The sequence below is a fragment of the Arvicola amphibius genome, chromosome 8, assembly GCF_903992535.2.
Source record: "Arvicola amphibius chromosome 8, mArvAmp1.2, whole genome shotgun sequence".
NCBI classification, from domain to species: Eukaryota; Metazoa; Chordata; class Mammalia; order Rodentia; family Cricetidae; genus Arvicola; species Arvicola amphibius.
The window spans coordinates 57,066,777-57,088,424 of NC_052054.1; the positions used below are offsets into that span (position 1 = coordinate 57,066,777).

The following is a 21,648-nucleotide window of genomic DNA, read 5'->3' on the forward strand; positions in this document are numbered from 1 at the left end:
GTCATAAACACACTTACAGAGTTTAATATGACCTGATAAATGCAGTAATTGAATTTCATTTAAATTTTGTTATTATTTAAGAGAAAATGTCTAAGTGCAATATATTTCTGTTGTTGCTAAATTTTGTTTTCTTGAATTTAGGGTCAAGGTGTTGTGCGTTGAGTGGTTTGATATTCTGTCTAATGAGATAGTCAATCCTGATTATGCCCATGTTTACCCAGTCAGCAGATGGTAAGTTGTGTAGTCTAGACCTTTCTGTGACTGCATTTTGTCTCGATTCTTTTAATCAGCCCTGCGTGTCTTGGGGATGAGATGCACGAAGAAGAGAAAGCTGAAGTTTGAGTTTTGTCCTTACAGAGCTTTCTCCCTAAACAGTTTCCAAAATGCTTGTCTCAAGGCCCTGAAAACTTCTCTTTAGAACTTTAAAAATTTTACTCAATTTAAGGTTTTTTGTTACTGTCTATTTACTTTTAGTTATTTTCTTTTATAAAATGATAGTAGATGTACTTTAAAAAGTCTTTATTTGGATTAATAAATTTGCTAAACCTTATTTTGTATTTCCAAGTTGTAAAGTCTATTGATCATGAAACTCTAGGCCAGTATTAGGATGTTCCATATTAATTCATTTATTCATACTGGCTTTATTTTTAGTCATTGAGAGATTAAAATCAGGCAGCTAAAAAACAATTGCACTTGGACTGAAGAGATGGTTCAGTCATTAAAGGCTAGGTACACAACTAAAAATAAAAAATCATGTACTGATTCTATATAATAAGATGAAGCACTGTTTGTGGGGATGGTTCTTGTAACTTACATAAAGATATAATTTAATACTGTAAACTAAATACTAATGGCTACTAACTCATTTGAGAAGAATATCTGAGAGCTAGCTAACTTAATAAGGAACATATTGAAGTGAAGATTGGGATTTCAGTTTTCAAATGCTTTGTAATCTGCTTATTTCTCTTGAAAATATTCTTTCCCCAGTAATTTGCACTTTTTGAAAGAAGAGAATGTCTTACTATTATAACTTCTTCAACCAAAGTAAGCAGCAAGTGCCTGTTTAATGATAAGAGTTAAGGGAAGGGCACCAGGATGGGCTATGGGAAAGGCGGAAGGGAAGTCTGTAAGCATGTTTCTGTTCAACAGTATCTCTGACACACTTGGAGCAATGGAAATCACTTAGGGATGTGGAACTGCCCTGCTTCAACTCTGTAACCTGTCTCTGATTGTCTTGCTATGATGTCAATTTGGTGAATTTGGTGTTGGTGATTTTTATGACGAGTTCAGTAAAACAACAAGTTTAATTGTGTAGGCCTAGTATTTAAAGCTAAGAGTCAGCATAGATGTACTTCCTAACCGATATGAGTGAGAGCAGAGTGTATGTATAATCATACAGACTAAGATTTCAATTTGTTCATTTTGTAATTCATGTAAGTCTTCTCTTGGTGGTCATAGTGTTTATATGTTCCCTGTTTTTAGGTATGGTTGTTATGCAGGAATTACATTTGGGATTTAAGAATTCTTGATGTAGGGAATATTTAGGTAAACCTAATGTATGTAGTATTGTAAAAAAAATTTATTTTCTTATCAAATTAAGATAGAGACATAGTGTAGTTTAGTAGTTAAGAGTTTGGCCTCAAACATTTTTTTTAAATCATAATGTTAATCTGTGTTTTAGAATATGAATTTGGTTAGGTGGTACATGAAAACACAGCTCAGTCCCCAGCACAAGGAGAGTGGGAAGTAAATATTAGATGTTCTTACTTTTATTTTTGAAAGACTTTCTTATCCAATAGGATTTCTGTCTTGAAAATGTTCACTATTTCTTAAGAATATTTCAATAAACTTATTTGTTTGAAAAAGTAGTCAGATTTTAAATCTTTTTTAGATTTTGTATTTTGGTTTTGTTTTTTGAGTCAGGTTTTTCTGTTTAGCCCTGGCTATCCTGCAACTCGCTCTGTAGACCAGGCTGGCCTCAAACTCACAGAGATGCTTTTGCCCCTGCCTCCCGAGTGCTGGGATAAAAGGTGTGTGCCACCACCACTCAACTTAAAATTTTCTGGATTTTTAAGAATTATTTTTAATTGTGTATATGTGTGCAAATGAAGATGATCATGGAGCCAGAGACACCAGATTTCCCTGGAGCTGAAGTTAGAGGCAGTTGTGAGCTACCAGGTATGAGTGCTGAGAACTGAACTCTGTTCCTCTGGAAGAGTGCCTTACCACTGAGCATCTCTCCATCCCAGCTAAATCAGTTTTTAATACCGAAGCTAAGAAGCTGTCAGGGTCACAGATATATTTGGATATAAGTTTTACACAAGCTTTTAATGTTTTGTTCAAGTAAAAACTTTCTTTTATGAAGATTTTTGCCTACCTACTATTTTTTTTAAATTTTCATTTAAAGAATCCAGTTTCTCTAGAAATGTTAGGTGAAGGAATATGCAGAGTTAGGAGAAGAAGAAAGTAGAGTCACCAAAATCTTTGCCGGTACATCTATAATCCAACGCATTATTACTTAAAAAAGTAAAACAGTCTGTTTATTTTTCAGCATATTTTTTTAGAATTATGGTTCTGTTTATCTTTTGAAATCGTGTGTGGCTGTTAATCTGCCTTGCAGTAGATCACTGTGAGAGGCAAGTTCATAGTCAATGATATGTTTCACATGCCTATGAATCATTCAGCCACAATTTCCCAAATTTGCTGCTTAGCACCTGTAGAATTGTTACAGCAGTTTAGTCCAGTGTTGCACTGCCAAATTCAATGGTCTGTAAAAACTTCAAGTGAAACTGTCAAGACAAGACTCGAGTGACTAGACCTTCACTTTCTACTGTGTGTCCGCTTCTCTTTGGCTGCTATCTCACTAGTTTATCAGCTCGTCTGTTAGTCTTGTTGCCAGGAAACAGTCCGTGTGAAGCATCAACTCCGTGTATATTTTGCTAGACTGAATAAATGAATTTGTAATCCATGTGAATGGCCAGAAAATGTGTTGAAGGAGAGATAAAGTCAAGAGGTGGGCTTTAGTTTTTTTCATTGTACTAGTTGTTTGTTGTTGTTGTTCTGGTAAAACACAATATTCACCATTGAAGCCATTTGAAAGTAGATTGTGTGCTGGCATTAAGTACATTTGCTATCTATATAAGTTGTCACCACTCCTAATTCCAGAACTTTACCATCAACTCAAGGGGAGATCCTGTGTCTTTGATTCAGCCTCTCTCTAGCCTCAAGTAACACTAATTTATTGTGACTGTTCTAAATTTGTCTATTCCATATAGTCATAGAAATGAATAACTCTGTTACATATGCTTTTAGCAATAATCATACCCCTTGCTGTTTTTACTTTCGCTTATTAGTAGTTGTTAAACTTATTTTGTCTTTTGAAAGAATTGGATGAATTTTTAGGTATAGCAGATTTTTGAATCTTAGTAGGCATCACATTCAGTGATTAGGTCTAATACTAACGAGTGGTTATTTTTTGTCATATTTTGTAGCTTTCTATGCAAACTCTAGCCCTGAGTACTGGGCATATGTAGATGAATGAGGCCGGCAATGTCTGTCCGAGTTTATAGCTGAAAACTACTGCCATAGTACCTAGAAAAATGTGTATATGTATATGTGTATGACCTCTTGTTTGTTGTTTTACCAGGACCTGCTTGATATGTCAGGAAGTGTTTTTTATAACTTTCTCTCTATACACAGATTATCCTGAGAAGTGTGAATTAATGGTTATCTTTTTATACACCAGTTTTTACTGTTTATGTGTTTCTACAAAGAACTACATAATGTAAACCATGGCCTTTGAGTTTACATGTGGATAAATTTACCTGCATTGAATGTTCTAGTGCATATGCACTCTTACTACTTTGTATTTATTTCAATAGGAACAACTTTTTCAGCCCAATAGCAACTCCTATGTGAATCCTGATCACTTGAACTATTTCCGGTTTGCTGGGACAGATCTTGGGATTAGCTTTTTAAATCACAGGCAGTGGTCAATATTTACTTCACACGGTCTTTTCTACAAGCACATTCTTGGTATGGGTTTGTTATTATTTCTGTAGACGTTTACATTGCGTCTTACTGATTTTAGAGAGAACTGGAAATAAGCATTACCACCTTTTATTGAAATAATTGCTCTTTGGTTAGAGGCCATACATTCCTAAGGTATCTGGTGCTTCGAGGGAGGAGAAAACATACCTTTCTTTTAAGAAGGAGCACCTTTAGACTTTTATGACGAACCCATTTTAGTGTATTTGTATTTATACAAAGTGTCCATTTTTTATGTGCGCTGTACCCTAAAGTAATTGTCAATCTGAAGCTTATAACAGTTTCCATAAATAGCTGTTTGAAAAAGAAAGACTGCATTGTAGAGATGTAGACGGAACAGCAGCTTCATTTAATGGACTTCTAAATTTAGAAATGAGCATCCATTTAAAACATGCTGCAAATTTGATTATACTTTGCTGTTTTGTGGAGTAGCTGTAGAGGGCAGCATTTCTACCACTAAATAGGTAAAGGAAAGTCAGAAGCATGTAAGCTGCTGTTCTTGCAATTTTTTTAGGTATTCCTGTAAATTACCAGATGTACGCATCTATTGATCCCGATATGCCAAGAATTTGCAGTGGATTTTTAGATAATGATCTTCGTGACCTGGGTCTAGGCTGACTTTTTTCTGTTGAGACCGATGTGTTTGGAGCAATGGAAGAGGGTGCCTTTGAAGCCTGGTGGAGTGGAAGTATTCTTGTGACGCAAAATAACAAAGTGAGTATTCAGATTTTCACCTCAGTTATTCTTAAAATTGTCCTGATTGTCAGTTTCTCTACATTTATTCCAGCATTTGCTAGAAAAATGCACTTTGTCACTGCTAGAAGATGAAAGTACTTAAGTTAACCAAGCTATCACAATTGAGACTTTAAGTTAGGTTTGGTCTAGTACTAGTGAGGATATGGTTAGCAAGGCAGTCTAGAACACTATTTAACTGATTGTGGGAGTTAGGTGTCTACATTTTTAAAAAATTTGGGTTGGGTCATGTGGTGGTGGCTCAAACTTTAATCCCAGCACCCGGGAGGCAGAAGCAGGCATATCTCTGTGAGTTCGAGGCCAAGCCTGGTCTACAAGAGCTAGTTCCAGGACAGGCTGCAATGCTACAGAGAACCCCTGTTTCGGAAAACAAAAAAAAAAAAAAAAAGAAAAAAGACTGGAATATAAACTTAAACGATGGTAAAATGTGCAGTAATCACTGTTGTATATTTTAAAGGCTAGATTTAAGGCAGTATTTTTATTTGAATGTATGTATGTGGTGTAAACATGGCCGTGAGCAGGCATGTCTCCAGTGCCGATGCATGTGGAGGGCAGGTGACAATGGGCTGTTCTACTAACAGTTGCTTTTTACCTTTATGGGTAGGGGTTTTTAAACAGTATTTATTGACACTTAGTGTAACTATGTACTTTGTGAGACAGGGGTATTTAAACAGTATTTATTGGACAATGTTTAGAGACTTATACCTGGGGAAACACTTGCATCAGTGCAGCTGCATGTAAAGGAGTTCTCCACAGACATGGTGTGATCTGAGAAGCGACTTTCCTACACATCAGTTTATTATGTGCCTATGTCTATATAACGCTTCCTAGAGTCCATTGTTAAGTGAGAAAATGAGTGGTGGGTAATGTGTGAAGAGTGGATGGTAAGCTCCGTGGGGTGTGTGATAATTTCCCTCACCTGTTTGCAGACGCCACAGGGCAGGCCTGCAGCGACCCAGGGAAGATCAAAAGCAAGGGGCCGCCGAGAAGATATCCACTTTATTCTTTCTGTGTGTCTTAGTAATTGATTCAACACTGTTTTTGTTTCTTCTGCCGTATATTTTTGAGACAGTATTCTCCCAGGGAATCTGAAGCTCACCATTTTGGCTACACTGTCAGGCCAGTGATTCCCTGTTAGTCACCTATGGCTCCCCACCTCCCGCCCCCCAAGGTTGGGGTTACAGCCACAGCTCCTTTTCTTGGCTTTCACATGGATTGAGAGATCTGAACTTAGGTTCCTAAACTTACGTAGCAAACAGTTTACTCATGGAACTGTCTTTCCTGTACCAGATTGAAGTGTTTTAACATAGAAAAGAAATCTCAGTGTCTAAACTTTGTATGTATTTTCATGTTCCAGTAAATCCTACCTCTTGATTTTATATATAGTAACACACACATACATAATTTAATTGTTTTATTATATCATTTATATATAACATTTGTTTTCAATTTGACTTAACTATTGATGATATTTAGTATAATACAATTTTGTATTGCTGTATATATCTGTCTTAGTGTTTCTATTGCTGCAGTGAAACACCATGACCAAAAAGCAGGTTGGGGAGGAAAGGGTTTTTTGGCTTACACTTCCACATTGCTGTTTGTCACTGAAGGAAGTCAGGATAGGAATTCAAACAGGGCAGGAGTTTGAAGCCAGCAGCTGATGCAGGTGCCATGGAGGAGTGCTGCTTACTGGCTTGTTTCCCATGGCTTGCTCAACCTGCCTTCTTATAAAACCCAGGACCAGCAGCCCAGGGGTGGCCTCACCTACCATGGGCTGTGCCCTTCTAGCATTGATCATTAACACAAGCTGGGGTCTCATGGAGACATTTCTCAACTGAGGCTCCTTCCTCTCTGATGGACCTCTAGTTTGTGTCAAGTTGACACACAATACCAGCAGCACAATGTCTGTTGAAATTTTGTAGACTGTAGATTTAGTAAAATGTGAAATATTTTTTAAAGGCCCGAAGATGTAGCACAGTTTTAAAAAGTATCTTTACTCTTTTGAGGTTTTTATGCAGTGTATTTAGGTCATATCTCCATTCGTATTTCTTCAAGATCCCACTCCCACCTCCTTTCCCTCTACATTTTTTTTAAATAACCCACTAAGAACAATTTTTGCCAGCTATTCCCTGGCAGGGTGTGGGGCCATCTAGTGGTGTGTTGGCGCACCTGTCAGGAGCTGTACCCTTAAAGAAACCTGATTGTTCCCACATTCCCCCACCCCAGAAGCTGTCAACTTGCAGTAGCTCCTCAGTTAGGGCGGTGACTCACAAACCCCTTCCCATCTGCACTGGACAGCCCTCCTGTGAGTTCCTGACTGCAGCAGTCCTGTCGTGTTCAGAAGACACAGGTCGATTGGATTCTCCCTAACCGCTGGCTCTTACAGCCTTTTCTGCCCTCTTAGAGATCCCTGAGTCTTGGGGAGGGGGGTGACTGTAGAGGTCCCATTTTTTGACTGAGCACTCCACTTACACTGCTTCTCTGCACTTTGACCCATTGTGAATTTCTGTGTTGCACCACCAGCCACTGACCCAGGAAACTTACGTGAAGACGTGTAAGAACTGCACGATGGCTAGAGAGTGTTACAAAGTTAGAGGGGGAGTGGTGATCCTATGTCCATTTAGCAAAATAATAGTAGTAGGTTCATTCCTGGGGCTTCTGAGCTCCCCAACCATGGGTCCTTTGCCAGACTTACAGCACCAGGCTGTACTGTGGAGTGGACCTTAATTAACCACAGTCAGGAAGTGGTTGGCTACCCCTGACATATGTGCTAATATTGTACCCGTTAGTAGATCTTGTCATGTTGGTCGTTATTACAGCCCACAGGGTTTGGGGCTGAGAAAGACTATTGATGGCTCCTTCCTCCCCAGTAACACCTTCTACTTAGCACCTACCAGTTCTGTGAGTTCTAACCAGCAAGAAGGAAGCTTCTTGGTTAGTACCATGTTGATTTCTCCATGCCCAATGATGAATGTTTGCCTTGTCTTCAGCTATAGAGGCTTACATCAAATCAAGAACAATTTCAAATAGCTTGTACTGAAAAACAGATCTCAATGGTATGCTTGGCTACAACTTGAGGGGAAACATCCCATTCCTTGCACTGAGTAAGGAATTTTTCTTTGTCAATCATGGTCACATTTTAAAACTCATTGACTTTAATATTCTATTCTGTTAAATTGGGATAATGATAGAGTATCTTATCTAACATTTTTGTTAAGTGAAAAAGGCAAAAAAATTAGTTGTTTTAGATAGTAGTTTATAAAATATGTTTCATAGTTTTACATAATTGTGAATTGAGAACTTTAGACTTCATATTTTATACTTATTATACAAACGATCAAGTTTAGTTATTGGAAATAAAATGGGAGCAGAGATTTTATTCACTCAAACTTAGAGATATTTTGAGTCTTCCATGTGACTTTATACACAGGACATAGAGGCCTAAAGCCATGAATATGGCAGCCCAGGCAGCCAGTTTCTGGGGTTGTGTTGGGCGAGTCAGGTAATTTCAGTCAAGTGCTGGGCAAGAGAAGAAACTTTTTCAGTAGTGTTCGAACCCATGACTCAATGCAGCTAGCCCTTAAGTAGAGTGTCTGTCTTGGTGAACTCAGGATTTGGAGACCACCCGTTCCAAGCACAGGACCAGGGCAGCTTCAGATCCTCCTCCACTCTTTGATGATTCGTGTGGTGGCTACTCCAGCCTACCAGGAGGATACTCAGCCCTAGGAGCTGATGTAGTCTTCAGTGCCAACCATGTGCTTGGAGACCCAATGGCCGCATATGGCTGTGGCCTATGGCAGCTCTATAGCAACTCAAGGAAAGGAGATAGCATACCAAGAGTATTTTTTTTCCCCTGTGGACACAGCTCGTGTAACCAGAAGCTAGTTTATTTGTCTCCAGCTACACAAATCAGAACTAGAAAATGCAATACAGTTGTGATGTGCTTCTGCCCCCACAGAAAGACCTCAATGCACCTGATTCTATGTCATCACACATGTGCTGCTGGCTGGGATGACACTGGACATTCAGAAAAGTTCTCTGTTTTTTCTGTCAGCTTAGCAGCTGCGCATGAATCTACTGGTATTTTAATTAGCATTTTTCAGGTGGGGCCTGAAGTTAACACCCCACTGGCCACTTAGACCATAGCTTGGCAGGGCTTTCAGCTCTCCAGCCACTACTCTGCTGTGCTCGCAACATGTAGGTTTAAATTAAGTCTCTGTTCTGTCAATCAGACTTGGGAGTCAAAGACTGGGGTGAAAACCTGCTACGTAGAGAGATTGAGTAGCAACTAGCTGACCTTGGTTTTTGGCTGGAGATACTACAAGAGACACATCTTTTCCCTTCTCCCAGAGCCAAGAGAGCTCAAACTGTAGTCCCCACCCTTTGCTTTCTATGTTTTTTTCTCTGTCAAATTGCTGACTTCTCTATAACTAGTTCAGGTCAGCTAATCACAGGATCTGCCCCCCTTGATTCAAGGAAAACTTTATGTAACTGTTATTTATTTAATAGTCTCAGAGTGTCACAGTGCAATCAAAACATCCCACAGCAGTTATCCTCAGAGGTGTTGGGCCTTTGTGCAAGCATAGCACAGATATGGGTGTTATTGGTGGTACTGGTCCTGCTTCTGGACCTCCACCTGGCGACTGTATGCAGTGAACTGAGTACCTTTTGTGTCTTGGCCTGTAGTGGTTACATGTGGAGGTGATCCTTAGTGTGCTTATACTGTTGTTCTTCCACAGCTATGGCTGCTGTGTGGCCCTAGCCTGGACATCATCTGCGCTTATGTACTTTATTGTGTATTCCATGTGGACTACACTTGGGCTCTTGATGTCATGGGGGGCCCTAGCCCCTTTAGCAGTTTCCAGCTCTACCTGACCCTGGGAGTGGCTGCCTTTTCAGCCCCTTATCATATACTGGCTGACCTTGCACCTGGTCTGGTGACCCTGGCCTCGGGTGACACTGAGTTTTCCATATATTGAAGATTGGTTTCCTTGAAAAAAGAAAAAGAAAGAATGAATGGCAGTGTTTTGGCAATGGGGAAGCCTCTGTTAACCAATTATCATTTAAGAGGTGGCAACCAGTTAGGTGTGGGCTTTCTGGGGACCACGCGGAGAAAGAAAGGGGGTACACAGCTCACGGTTGCTCGCTCTCCTCGCTGCATCCTCTCCTCTCTGCTCGTCGTCCCCTCTCTATCCTCATCCTCCTCTCTCCTCTCATTACATCTCTACGCTCGCTCTCTCTCGAGCTCTCCCCTCATCTCGCTCTCTCGCTCTCCTTCTCTCTCTGTGGGTGCCCATCATGCTGTACAGTTGAGCTTGGAACTTCTCATTCTGGTTTGTAAGTTTTCTCCCTTATAATAAATAAAAATGTAATTGTTTATCTTTTAGCTAGCCTGGTTATTTCCTCGAATTGAGTTAACTTTTACAATTTTGTATGTGATGTATCTGTAGGAATGTACACCTGCCTATGGGGCATGTGTGGAGGTTAGCAGACAGCTGTGGAGTGGTTCTCTCCTTCCAGCTTTGTGTGGTTCCAGAGATTGAGCTCAGGTTGTCAGGCTTGCACTTTAAGTGCCTTCATCCTGAGTCCTCTTTTAACTGTAGGATTGTCTACCTTGCATGGCATTTACTGTTTGAGTTACCCTGAAGATCTATACTCAATTCAGAGTATTGAAATCATAAAATCTTTGTTTAACTCAGTGATTGCATATCAGCAAAAAACTGTAAATATGAAACATGATTCTAAAATGAATACTGTATCTGGTGAGTAGATTCCCCACTCCTTTCAGATACATGTAACACGACAAAGTGGATAGAGCCTTTCATCAACTCTGTGCTTTTCTGCTCTGTTTATGTGCCCCTCCTAGCAGCCCTTCCATTCTTACATGACTTTTGTTTAGATTTTAAAAATGTTTGTTTTATTAGTGATTTATTTTTATGTCTTTTGAAAAGCTAGAAAAAAAGTAAAGTGATAGATAAATAATTATAAAGTGATATATGTTCATTTTGAGGGGGGGCCACTCATTGTGGTTTCATATAAAGTTGGAATACTGTGGTAATAAGGATCTCAAAACTTTATTATACTTTGTTGATTCCAGAGTTTTTGTAATGATCAGGATTGGGCAGTAGCTGTTAATAACATAAATCAGTCATTAGTATGTTAATAATTCTCTCCTTGTTTTTGAGATAGTGTCTTAGTTTCTTTTTTGTTGCTGTGAAGAGATAAATGGCCAAGGCAATTTATAAAAGAAAACATTTAATTGGTGCCAGGTTTTCAATTTCAAAGGGTTAGAGTCCATGATCATCATTGCAGAGATCATGGCATCAGGCAGGCAGACATTGGACTGGAGTAATAACTAAGAGCTTGCAACCTGATCTGCAGTTGAGGGGGAGGGAGAGGGAGAGAAAGAGAGAGGGAGAAAAAGAGAAAGTGTGTGTGTGTGTGTGTGTGCACGCGCTTGTGCATTTGTGTCTCTGTGTGTGTAAGCTGGGAGTAGCTTGGACTTTGAAACCTCAAGGCCTATCCCCAGTGGACACACTTTTTCAACTAGACAACACCTCCTAATCCTTCCTACATAGTCCACCAACTGCAGACCAAACATTCAAATATATGAACCTATGGGAACCATTCTCATTCAGTTAGGATCTTCTGATATTATAGACTAGCCTTGAACTCTGTGTGGGGACCAGGTTGGTCTCAAGCTGTGACAGTTCTAGTGACCCAGCCTCTCTTCAGTGTTAGCTAGCATTGCAGGTGTATGATGTCACACCTGACTAAGATATAAAATCTTTAAAGTGTAGCACATCTAGTTCCCTTGTCTTAAAATTGGTACTAACATTCACAAGGCAAAGACAGGAGGCTCCTGAGTTCCAGCTGGAATGTTAGTGTGCAGTAGTAGTGGGTCTTTGAAGCAATAGTTGTTAAGAAATGTTGATTTTTGCTATTTTGTTTGAAGATGTACTCCTTATAAAGAGATAAGGAAAAATTTAGAAGCAGTTGGGGATTTTTTAATCAATGCAGTTTCTATTAGTTAAGTCATAAGAATTACTGGTGCTAGCATCTTATTATTCTGCAGAAAAATAATAACCAAAACTCATTTGACTTTAGTGTGAAAATTAGGATATGAAGAAGCTGATATTCACAAATCAACATCTGGTAATTATGGCCTGGATACTGAAGTAAATGTGGAAAATCATATTAGGAATAGAAGAAAATGTGAAGAGAAGTATAATTGCAAGAATTAATTTAAAGACGGAATATGTGGAGATAGTAGGACTATGTACTATTCTGATAGATGTGGAATACAACCAAAATAGGTTGAGTTCAGCTGAGCAGTGCAGAATGCTTCCCATTTAAGATTTTTTTGTGTATGTGTGGATGGGTATTGTGTATGTACCTGTATATGTGTGGAGTGGATGTCCCAGTCCCCCGAGACAAGGTCTCCTACTGAACCAGGAGCTAGCCCCTGTGATCCTTCTGTCAGACTCCCCCACAGTACTGTGGGTTACAGACCTGTGTGAGGCCAGGCTAGCCTCTTCATCTGAGTGCTGGGATCAGGTCTTCATATATGCACAGCAAGGTCCCTCCCTTTCTGTGTCTCATTAGAAAAGAACAGGTTTCTAAGAAATAACAAAACAATAGCATGGGATCCAACTGGACCCTTTGAATGTGGCTGACAATTGGGGCAGATTGAGAAACCAATGATAATGGCACTGGGATTTGTCTCCACTGCATGTACTGGCTTTTTGGAATCTTATTCTATTTGGATGCATACCTTCCTAAGCCTGGATGGGTACTCTGCCCTCTCTTAGGACTGGAGGGGGAGGAGGGAAGGTGAGTAGGGGAGAGGGAAGAAAATGGGAAGATGGGGAGGAAGTGGAAATTTTGATTAGTATTATTTATAAAGTAATAAAAAATCTGCTGAAAAAACATAATAAAATAAGATAAAACAAAAACCATTACATTGAATTTGGACAAGACAAACCAACAGAAGGAAAAGAGCCCCAAGAGTAGGCACAAGAATCAGAGGCCCACCGTTTTCTTACTCAGGAATCCCATAAAACACTATACTGAAAGCTGGAATACGTACATGGAGGATCTGGTGCAGACCTGTGCAGGCCCTGTGCATGCCTTTTCAGTCTCTGTGAGTTCTTCTGAGCTTTGCTCAGTTGATTTAAAGGATCTTGTTCTACTGGTGTCCTTGGTCCTCTCTGACTCATAGACTTTTTGTACCTCTTTTTTCTTCAGTGTTCCTGTACCTTAAGCTTATTAATGGTATAAAATATTGAATGGGGCCGGAAAGTGTTCATAATTCAGTGAACAGTTTTAGTAAGAGCAGACATAAACTAAAAGGTGATTGGGTATTAGTAATGAATCGGCAGTTCTTTGGTTGTCACTTGCAAATGCTAAGTAGGTATGTGTGTATACCTACTTTCCTAGGTCAAATTCTGGAACGTGAGTACATGTTGCTGTTTGATTGTCTAGTACACATCTCTCAAATAACTGCCTAAATATAACTGGTAATAACTGATTAATCCTTGTTGTAGGAAAATCCTTCTGAGTAGTGGGCAAGTAGGATTCAGAGATGAGGGTAGATTGAAAATAGAAGTGGCCGCTTTTCTTGTGTTAAATTATACAAGTTGGGGGAATCATGAGGCATCAACCGTGACAGTTCTATAGTTTCAGAGCTATGGAGAGTTCCTAGTTTGCAGTTGTATGTAACATTCTGGCTCAGAGCCTTAACAAAGCAGTATGAGACTAGTGTCAGAACAGTAGAAGGAAAGAGAAGCAGGCATCCCAGTTTGCTTGCTACTGCTGAGGGACAAACCAAAACAACTTGGGGAGGAAAGGGCCATCTGCTTTTCATCGTGGGCTGTTATGGAAGAGAACCAGAGCAGGATGCTGGAGGCAGCAGCTGATGTGGAGACCACAGAGGAAGGCTGTTTGCTGGCTTGTTCCCCACCGCTTGCTCAGCCTCCTCTTCTACAACCTAGGACCAGTAGCCCAGGAGTGACACCTCTCACAGTTGGCTGGACCTTCCCACATCAGTCGCTAATCAAGGAAGTGCCCCTCAGACTTACCTACCTGATGGAGACATTCTCAGTTAGGTCCCTCTTCCCAGTGATCCGGCTGTCATCATCACAGCAAGCTTTCCTCATCCTGGCGGGTGAGAAGTATGTAGAGCGTTTGTGCTGTCGTTTTTAACTCAATGGAGTCTGACTTAGAAGCATTAAACATAAAAATCTAACATTTGATAGATTTTATGTACACATGATAATTCTGTGCCAAACACATTTTTTATTTCTGAATTGTAAATGAGCTTGCTTCCTATGATGAAAAATGTGCCTTAAGATAAAATTCAGTATAATTCTAATGTTTAGGAAATTGAAGCAGGAGGTTTCTAAGTATAAGATACTCCTAGGCTACATAATGAGACTTATTTCAAAAGAAAAAGAAAATGAAAGTAAAAAAAAAATTAAAAAGTAGATAAAGTAAGCTTTTTTGTTTGTTTAATTTTGGTTTTGGTTTTTCAAGACAGGGCTTCTTTGTGTAGCCCTGGCTGTCCTGGAACTTGTGCTGTACACTAAGCTGGTCTTGAACTAAGATGTCTACCTTCCTCTGCCTCTGAATTGCTGGAATTAAAGGCGTGGGCCACTCGCCCAGTTTTAAATATGCTGTTATAACTCAGAATTGGATTGGCTACAGTAAAATTAGCCAGATTTAAAGTATGCATAAAATGTATTTGATAGATGTATGCATTTGTTTTTGCCTGTTATTGGACATAAGGTAGCAGCTCCTTTTTTTTTTTGTCTTGGAATATATGCTGGTAAAGAAACCCTTTGCTTATAGATATGCAACATTCCAGTGAGATATTTTGCTTCAAAGAACTGGAAGTATAATGACACTGAGACCTAAGCAGGTTGCCTTTGAGGAATAGCCATAAGGCCAAGGAAACAGGAGTGAAATGGGGTGCTGTTAGCACCAAGATAGAGTCAAGATTGGCCTTAAAAACTAGAAGTATATTTGGATTTTATTTTCAACTTCCAGAAGTCAGTAAGGAGAAGAGCAATATGACTTTAATATATGCAATCTGTACATCTCAGTCCACTGTGGTTGGGGTGTGGAGAACAGCAGTTCAGAGTGCAGATAGGAACGGGGATGACATGTACGATAATCTGTTGTGCTAGAGTGGAGTTGCTACAGCAGAGCCAGATTGAGAGTGCTTATGCATGGGATGCAGGAGATGCAAAGGTTTGGGCCTGATGATGGTTAGCGAATGTGTTTCCTGGTTTGCTAAGGGGTGAGTATTGGTACCAAGTTAGTTCTAAACCTTTGTCTTTTACATGAAAAACAGCTCTATCAGTACTGGCTTAACTATGAAATTTAACATGTATTCATTACAGAACTTTTTTTTATAGGCAGAGTATGTCCAGCTTGTTACTGAACTTCGAATGACAAGAGCCATTCAGCCTCAGATCAATGCTTTTTTACAAGGTTTTCATATGTTCATCCCACCGTCCCTCATACAACTGTTTGATGAGTATGAATTGGTAAGGAAGAACATGTTTTTTTCTTGTTATGGTAGAGCACTACTCCATTTAATGTAAATCAGAAATACTATGAGAGGTAAGGATGCAACCTACTGGTAGATCCCTTGCCTAACATACAAGGAAGGAGTTTTATCCCCAGAACCGGAGAAAATGAAAGCAGAAGTAATTTCGGAGTACTTATTGGGGTTTATTTAATGAAGCATTTTTGTTTAGAATACATGCTTAGAAAATTTGTAATCAGATATGTGGTTTTGCTTCACTTAAGCCGAATAACAATATTAACAGTTCTTTAATGTGAGTTGTGGTAAGGTAGGATAAAGAGAAAAATGAAATAAGTTTTTAATGTCTTGACATGAAAGATGTGGACGGCCTGTCTTTCCAGAAGTGATGGAGTCCACATTACTTCTGAAATTGTAAAATTGGACTTTTCTTGTTGTATTTGTGTGTCTTCTCTACTTTCTTATTACAATGTGTGTATTTTAATTTTAATGTTTGTGTGTTTACCATTACCATACATATAATTTTAAAATCCTCCATTTCTACTCCCTTTGTGGTCTCCTTTCTTTGCTCAAATCCTCAATGGGTATTTTGTTTTGTTCTTCAGTTTGCCTGCCTTCTACTGTGACCTAATAGAATTTACACTTTGTATTTTTTATGTCTAAATTTTATCTATTTTCTTTTGTTGTTAGTAAATTACTTTCAAACTCTGAATTGTCTAAAACCTTAAAAAGACACTATTTTATTTTATGTGTATTCGTGTTTTGCCTACATGCATGTCTGTGTGAGTATGCCAGATATCTTGGAACTGGAGTTCCAAACAGTTGTGAGTGACCACATGGGTGCTGGGAATTGAACCTAGGTCCTCTGGAAGAGCATCCAGTGCTCTTAACCACTGAACCATCTCTCCAGCCCCGACATAGTGTTTTAAAGAGTATAGCTGCTGTAGTAGTTACTTCTCTTATTGCTGTGACAAGTGTCTGACAGACAGAAGCTTAAGGAAGGAAGGGTGTAGGTGTAATTGTTCATGGTTTGAAGGTGTGTGTGTGTGTGTGTGTGTGTGTGTGTGTGTGTGTGAATTCATTATGGTGGGGAAGGCATAGAGCATGCTCCTGGCTGTGGTAGCAGGGCTGTTAAGGATGCTTGTTCACATCTTGGCAGACTAGGAAGGAAAGACGTAAAAACAGATTGGGCCGAAATTAGGGGCTTTGCAGTGGAATAACTGGACAAGGTGTTAGATCTTTACAACATGGGAGAATTCTGCAGAGAATCTATCTAGGCTTGTACATTATTTTCCTTGGATGATTTTTAATTATTTTTTCCATATTATTGCTTGCTATAGATTTTTTAAATTCTTTATCTCATTTGTTTTAACTTTGGTAAGTCATGTGTCTAGAAATTTCTCTATTTCTTCTAGATTAACCAATTTAGTGTAATACGTTTTTAAGGTATGTCTGTAATTTTAAAAAGAGGTACTCGAGAAAAAGACGTCATGCGACAGAGCTCAGGTGGAGAGGTTTTTTATTGGGGGAAAGTGAGTCGGCAAAGGGGAGACTGGTCTCTGGGGACAGGAGTAGCAGGAGAGAATAGTGAAGGGTCAAACGGGGGGAGAGAGAGAGAGAGACAGAGACTTAGAGAGAGAGAGAGAGAGAGAGACAGACAGACAGACAGACAGACAGGGTGGGAGTTGGGCAGGGCTCTTTTAAAAGGGAACATAGTGAATGTGCATAGGTGGTGCTCTTAGTGGCTACAGCTGAGAATGTGTCCTACCAACCACAAGGTCAGACCAGTACAGATGCTTGAATACTAGTAGTGTCTACCATTTTCTGGTTTTAGTGGTAACTGTTATAATGCCTTCTATTTCCTCTCTGATTTTATGAGCTTGAATCTTAGTTTTGCCCAAAGTTTCTTAATTTTGTTTATATTTTCCAAGAATCAGCTCTTTGTTTTATTGATTCCTTGTATTTTTAAAGTTTCTATTTCAGTAATATCTGCCATGATTTGAGACCTGTTTTTTTTATTATTATTTTTAACTAAAAATTATGTGTGTGTGTGTGTGTCTGCCTGTGTGTGTCTATCAGCTTGCCATGGCATGTGAGTACATGTAGAGGTCAGAAGACAACTTGTGATAGCTGGTCTCTCCTTTGGCCATGTGGGCTTCTGGGATCTAATCAGGTCATGCGGTGTGGTGGCAGGTGCCTTTACCTGCTCAGCTGTCTCTCCAAATTTCTCTTTTAAGTGCAGGTATTTATAGCTGTGAATGTCTCTCTTAGGACTACTTTCATTGTATCCTGTAGGCTTTGGTGTGCTGCCTGTTCATTTTCCTTGAATTCTAGAAAGTTTTTTTTCTTGATTTCTTTAATGAGTTATTAATTATTTAGTAGTGTATCATTTAATCTCCCTGAATTTGTATAGTTTCCCTTGCTGCTTTATTCTTTTGTGTTCAGATAGAATGCAAGAAGTTAATTTAGTTCTGTATTTATTTGTTGCGATTTGCTTTGTGTCCTAATATATGACCTATCTTAGAGAAAGTTCAATGGACTGCTGAAGAGAATGTCTGTGTATCAGTCAGTGTTTGAACATGCGTTCTGTACTCCTGTTGATCTGTGATGTCATGGTTCTGGTGTGCTTTTGCTTTATTGACAGGAGAGCTAAGTACTTAGCCCAAAGGGAAGAATTTTCCATCTTCCCTTTCTGCTGTTGCTGTTGCCCTGTGTGTGTCTTCTCCTCTAGCTGTTTGGAATGTCCATTGCTTTTCTGCTACCTCCCAATACTCATTTCCCCAGCTTATTTTCTTGAGACTTTGGCCAAGTGTACCCAAATGTTGCCTGTTATGTTGGGTTTGGCAGGTTTACCTATTTTGAAAAATAAATGAAAAAAACCAAACAGAAACCTCAGCCCCCACTTTTTGTGAGAATCATACATATTGTTGCACATAATGATAATTCACTGAATAGTATTTTATTATGTCAGTTTCCTTTTGTCTTTTACACTCTTACATATTGACAGGGTCTTTACAGTTTACTATTTTAACTAGTCATACTGTAAATAGTATAGTTTCTCTTTATGAGAGTATGTGCGTATGTTCTGTGTACATGGAGTTCTATCGTAGAACAGGGCTCTGCTACACCAAGAAAGGAAAGTTTTTACACTTCTGTGTTCCTACTTAAGGATTCAGGTTTGATTCTAGGTTTTAGTGAGGAGAAGGCATTAGTAGCTACAGTATCCTATCGTCAGTCACTGTGGATGGAGGTCCCAGTAAGGAGATGATTGTCAGATTGAAGCATAACGACAGAGGTTATGTCTAACAATATGTAACACAGTTCCACTTAGAAGACTTGTGCCAAATGTCTGAGTGGTTGTCTTCCCATATTGTGCTCCATCTACAATACCAGAATATCCAAACACCAAGTCATGGGAATTCTAGGCAGTCTAATTTCTGTAAGGCATGTCCTATTAGTGTAGTCTCTATAATTTGTAGATGACATCTAGTTGTAACATTTGTTTGTGCATCTACGAGTATTCACACACATTTTTAGTTTATTTGTGCTTGAAGACAGGGTTTCATGTAGCCCATGCTGTCCTTTAACTTGCTTTTTGGCTGAGGATGTCTTTGAACTTCTAAACCATAGTGTGCCACCTCTTAAGAGCTAGGATTACAGGTATAGGACACTTTATTGTATCTTACATTGTTTAATTCTTTTATTGTATTAAAAATACATTATTGCCTAGGTGCGGTGGTACATGCCTTTTAATCTCTGCACTCAGGACAGAGGCAAGCAGATCTTAGTGAGCTTAAGGCCAGCTCGGACCACACTCTAAGACCCTGTCTCATCCCATTCCCCTTACCCCCTCTTCCGCTGCAAAAAACTTCAAAAAGTCTCAAATTTAAAAAAAGAAATAAATTAATTGAAACCTACAGTATTTTTTACTATATGTACTTTTTATTGTGAATTTTTATTGTCATCTTAACTTTTTCTTTGTTTGTTATAAGGAATTAAAAAATTGAAATCATTAAATACCATCGCTATAGAGGTGGTGGGACCTGGGAGAATGGAGATCGTAAACAAGGTGGATAAAGTCTCCTGCAATTGCCAACCTTATTCAGAGCCTCAGGCAATTTGAATTCTTGTTAAGAGGGGTCACATGAGTAAAGGGTGCAATCACAGCTTACATGTGGTGGGCAGTTTGCATGGACAAGCCACATGCAGCAAAAAAACTTCTCTGTGGAGGCATATAAACAAATTACAATAGCCAGTTGTAAGGGACAGTCTGAAGTAAAAATCACTCCTTTCTGCTACACCTGGGAAGGACGGAAATACATGCCCAGAACAAATCTGTGGACTTGAAGAAATCTCCATACATAGCTCCCTTCTTGGACAGTGTTCTGACAATAAGATAAGAAACCAATGTTTACTAAGTGTGTAAAAAAAAACAAAACAAAAAACAAACTCCATGCTGCCTTTAATTCTTGCATGGAGACAAGAAGCCAGTGGATTTTTGTGAGTTTCAGATCAGTCTGGTGTATACAGTGAGACTCTGTCTCAAAAAAAAAAAGTGTTTTTTCTGTCCTTAAATTATCACAAATGTGATATAAAGGATTTCCAATTTTTTAAGAGTACAGTTAGTTGCAATAATTATTTCATAATTTTATTCATTTGTTTTGAAATTTTATTCATAATTATGGAAGAATAATGATAGTAAGAGCTTATCTTTAGTCTGAAAGGGAAGATTATTAAACTCATGAATTGTAAGAAACATGTAAAATTCATCACCATGCTCTTTTGTAGATCTGTGTTAGTCTAGCAGGGAAACAAGCTTTCTTAGGTGGTTCAAGTAAAGAGATCTTAATAAAGGGATGGTTGCAGCAGTATTTATACAGCATAAAGTTCTGGCAGTAGTTGGAAGCCTTTGTTATGGCTACTGTCAAAAGAGGTAGGGGGAAGAATTGTAGCACAGGGCCCTTTGTAAGAGTGAATTTTCAAGGAGATGCTCTGTGGCACTAGTTACAGTTTAGAGTCGGGGTTACTATAAGACGATAGCTCCAAAGCAAGACGAGAACAGAGATCTCCTTACCTGTGGGCCAACCTACTTCTCAATGGCCAAGCTCTTCACTGAAGATAGTAAGGAAGAGAGCCAGTCTGCAGAGAGGAGCCTAGAGAGTGTGTCAGGAGCGCCAAAAAGAGCCACTCCTGCAGTGGAAAAAGAGTACTGCAGATATGCACCAACAGTTCGAAATCAAGAGCCTTTATTTATGTGGGCTATTATTCCACTGTATAGTTGCTGCATTTGAAATTAAATTAGAAGTGAGAAGTGCTTTATTAATTGTGTTAACATAAATAACATTTAGAAATGAAAACTATTCCAAGAACAGAACAAAAATAGTGAGAAAAGTGTCTCTGTTTTTATAAATTTGTGATGTCTGACTAAATACTTCTAGATTCTCATATCTGCTTCTGCTATGACCAGTTGCACTTTATTATTTGGTTGAAGTATATGAAGAAAATCTAGTTTCATACGGAAAGCATGGAAAAGGGAGACTCTTACTGACCTACTGAGTAGACTTCAAAACTCCTCAAGGTCTCACACATAGCCTTGGGTTAGCTTTGCTAGAGCATATGCTGCCCTAGTCACTGTGAGTTGTCACTGTGTGGTTTTGTGCTGTGAAACATGGGCGATTCAGATACACAGATGCTCTCCTGGTTCCCTTTCCCCTTGGAACACTTACTTTCTTGATATAAATTTAGTTATATGATGTAGATTTGTATGTTTGACGATCTTGGGAAAAAGCCAATCAGATACTTAGGACTGAGGATGTTGCTTCGTGGTTGAGGGCTTGCCTAATACGTATAAGGCCCCTACGATCCACTGCAAACAAGTCACTAAAAATGCTGATTTTTTAGTTCCTTGGGGAACATTGACTTCAAACGATCTGAATTACTCCAAAATAGAATTCATACGAGCCTAAATCCTTTAAATAAAAAAGATTATTTATTGATAAACTTTCCATTTGTTTAATATTCAGGCTTTTGGTGTCACTTTCATGTTGAGAAGATGATCTGGTGGAATTTAACATATTTGTAAAGAATACTAAAATCAAAATAAAGTGAACTAGAGAGAATACTTGCCACATTGATGTACACAGAAATGTTGGTTGTCTATATTTGCTATAAATATACAAGCTACCATTCTTTTTATGTTTTAGATTGTATCAAAGTGGGTCCATCCCCTCATGTCACATTTGAAATATCACATCATGGAGGATTCTTCCTTATGTAGTGCTTATTATTGATGACAT

General features: G+C 38.9%; 1 protein-coding gene and 1 pseudogene across 1 annotated transcript in view; both read left to right on the top strand.

Moving 5' to 3' along the window:
- The window catches only part of Hace1 (HECT domain and ankyrin repeat containing E3 ubiquitin protein ligase 1), a 109,554-nt gene that overhangs the window by 73,087 nt on the left and 14,819 nt on the right, over window positions 1–21,648 (top strand). The window contains 7 exon segments of the mRNA XM_038339898.1: window positions 142–159; window positions 161–208; window positions 210–231; window positions 3,882–3,889; window positions 3,891–4,035; window positions 4,562–4,761; window positions 15,222–15,353. Of these exon segments, the coding sequence (XP_038195826.1) occupies window positions 142–159; window positions 161–208; window positions 210–231; window positions 3,882–3,889; window positions 3,891–4,035; window positions 4,562–4,761; window positions 15,222–15,353 (573 nt within the window).
- Window positions 5,667–9,744, top strand: LOC119820655 (annotated as a pseudogene).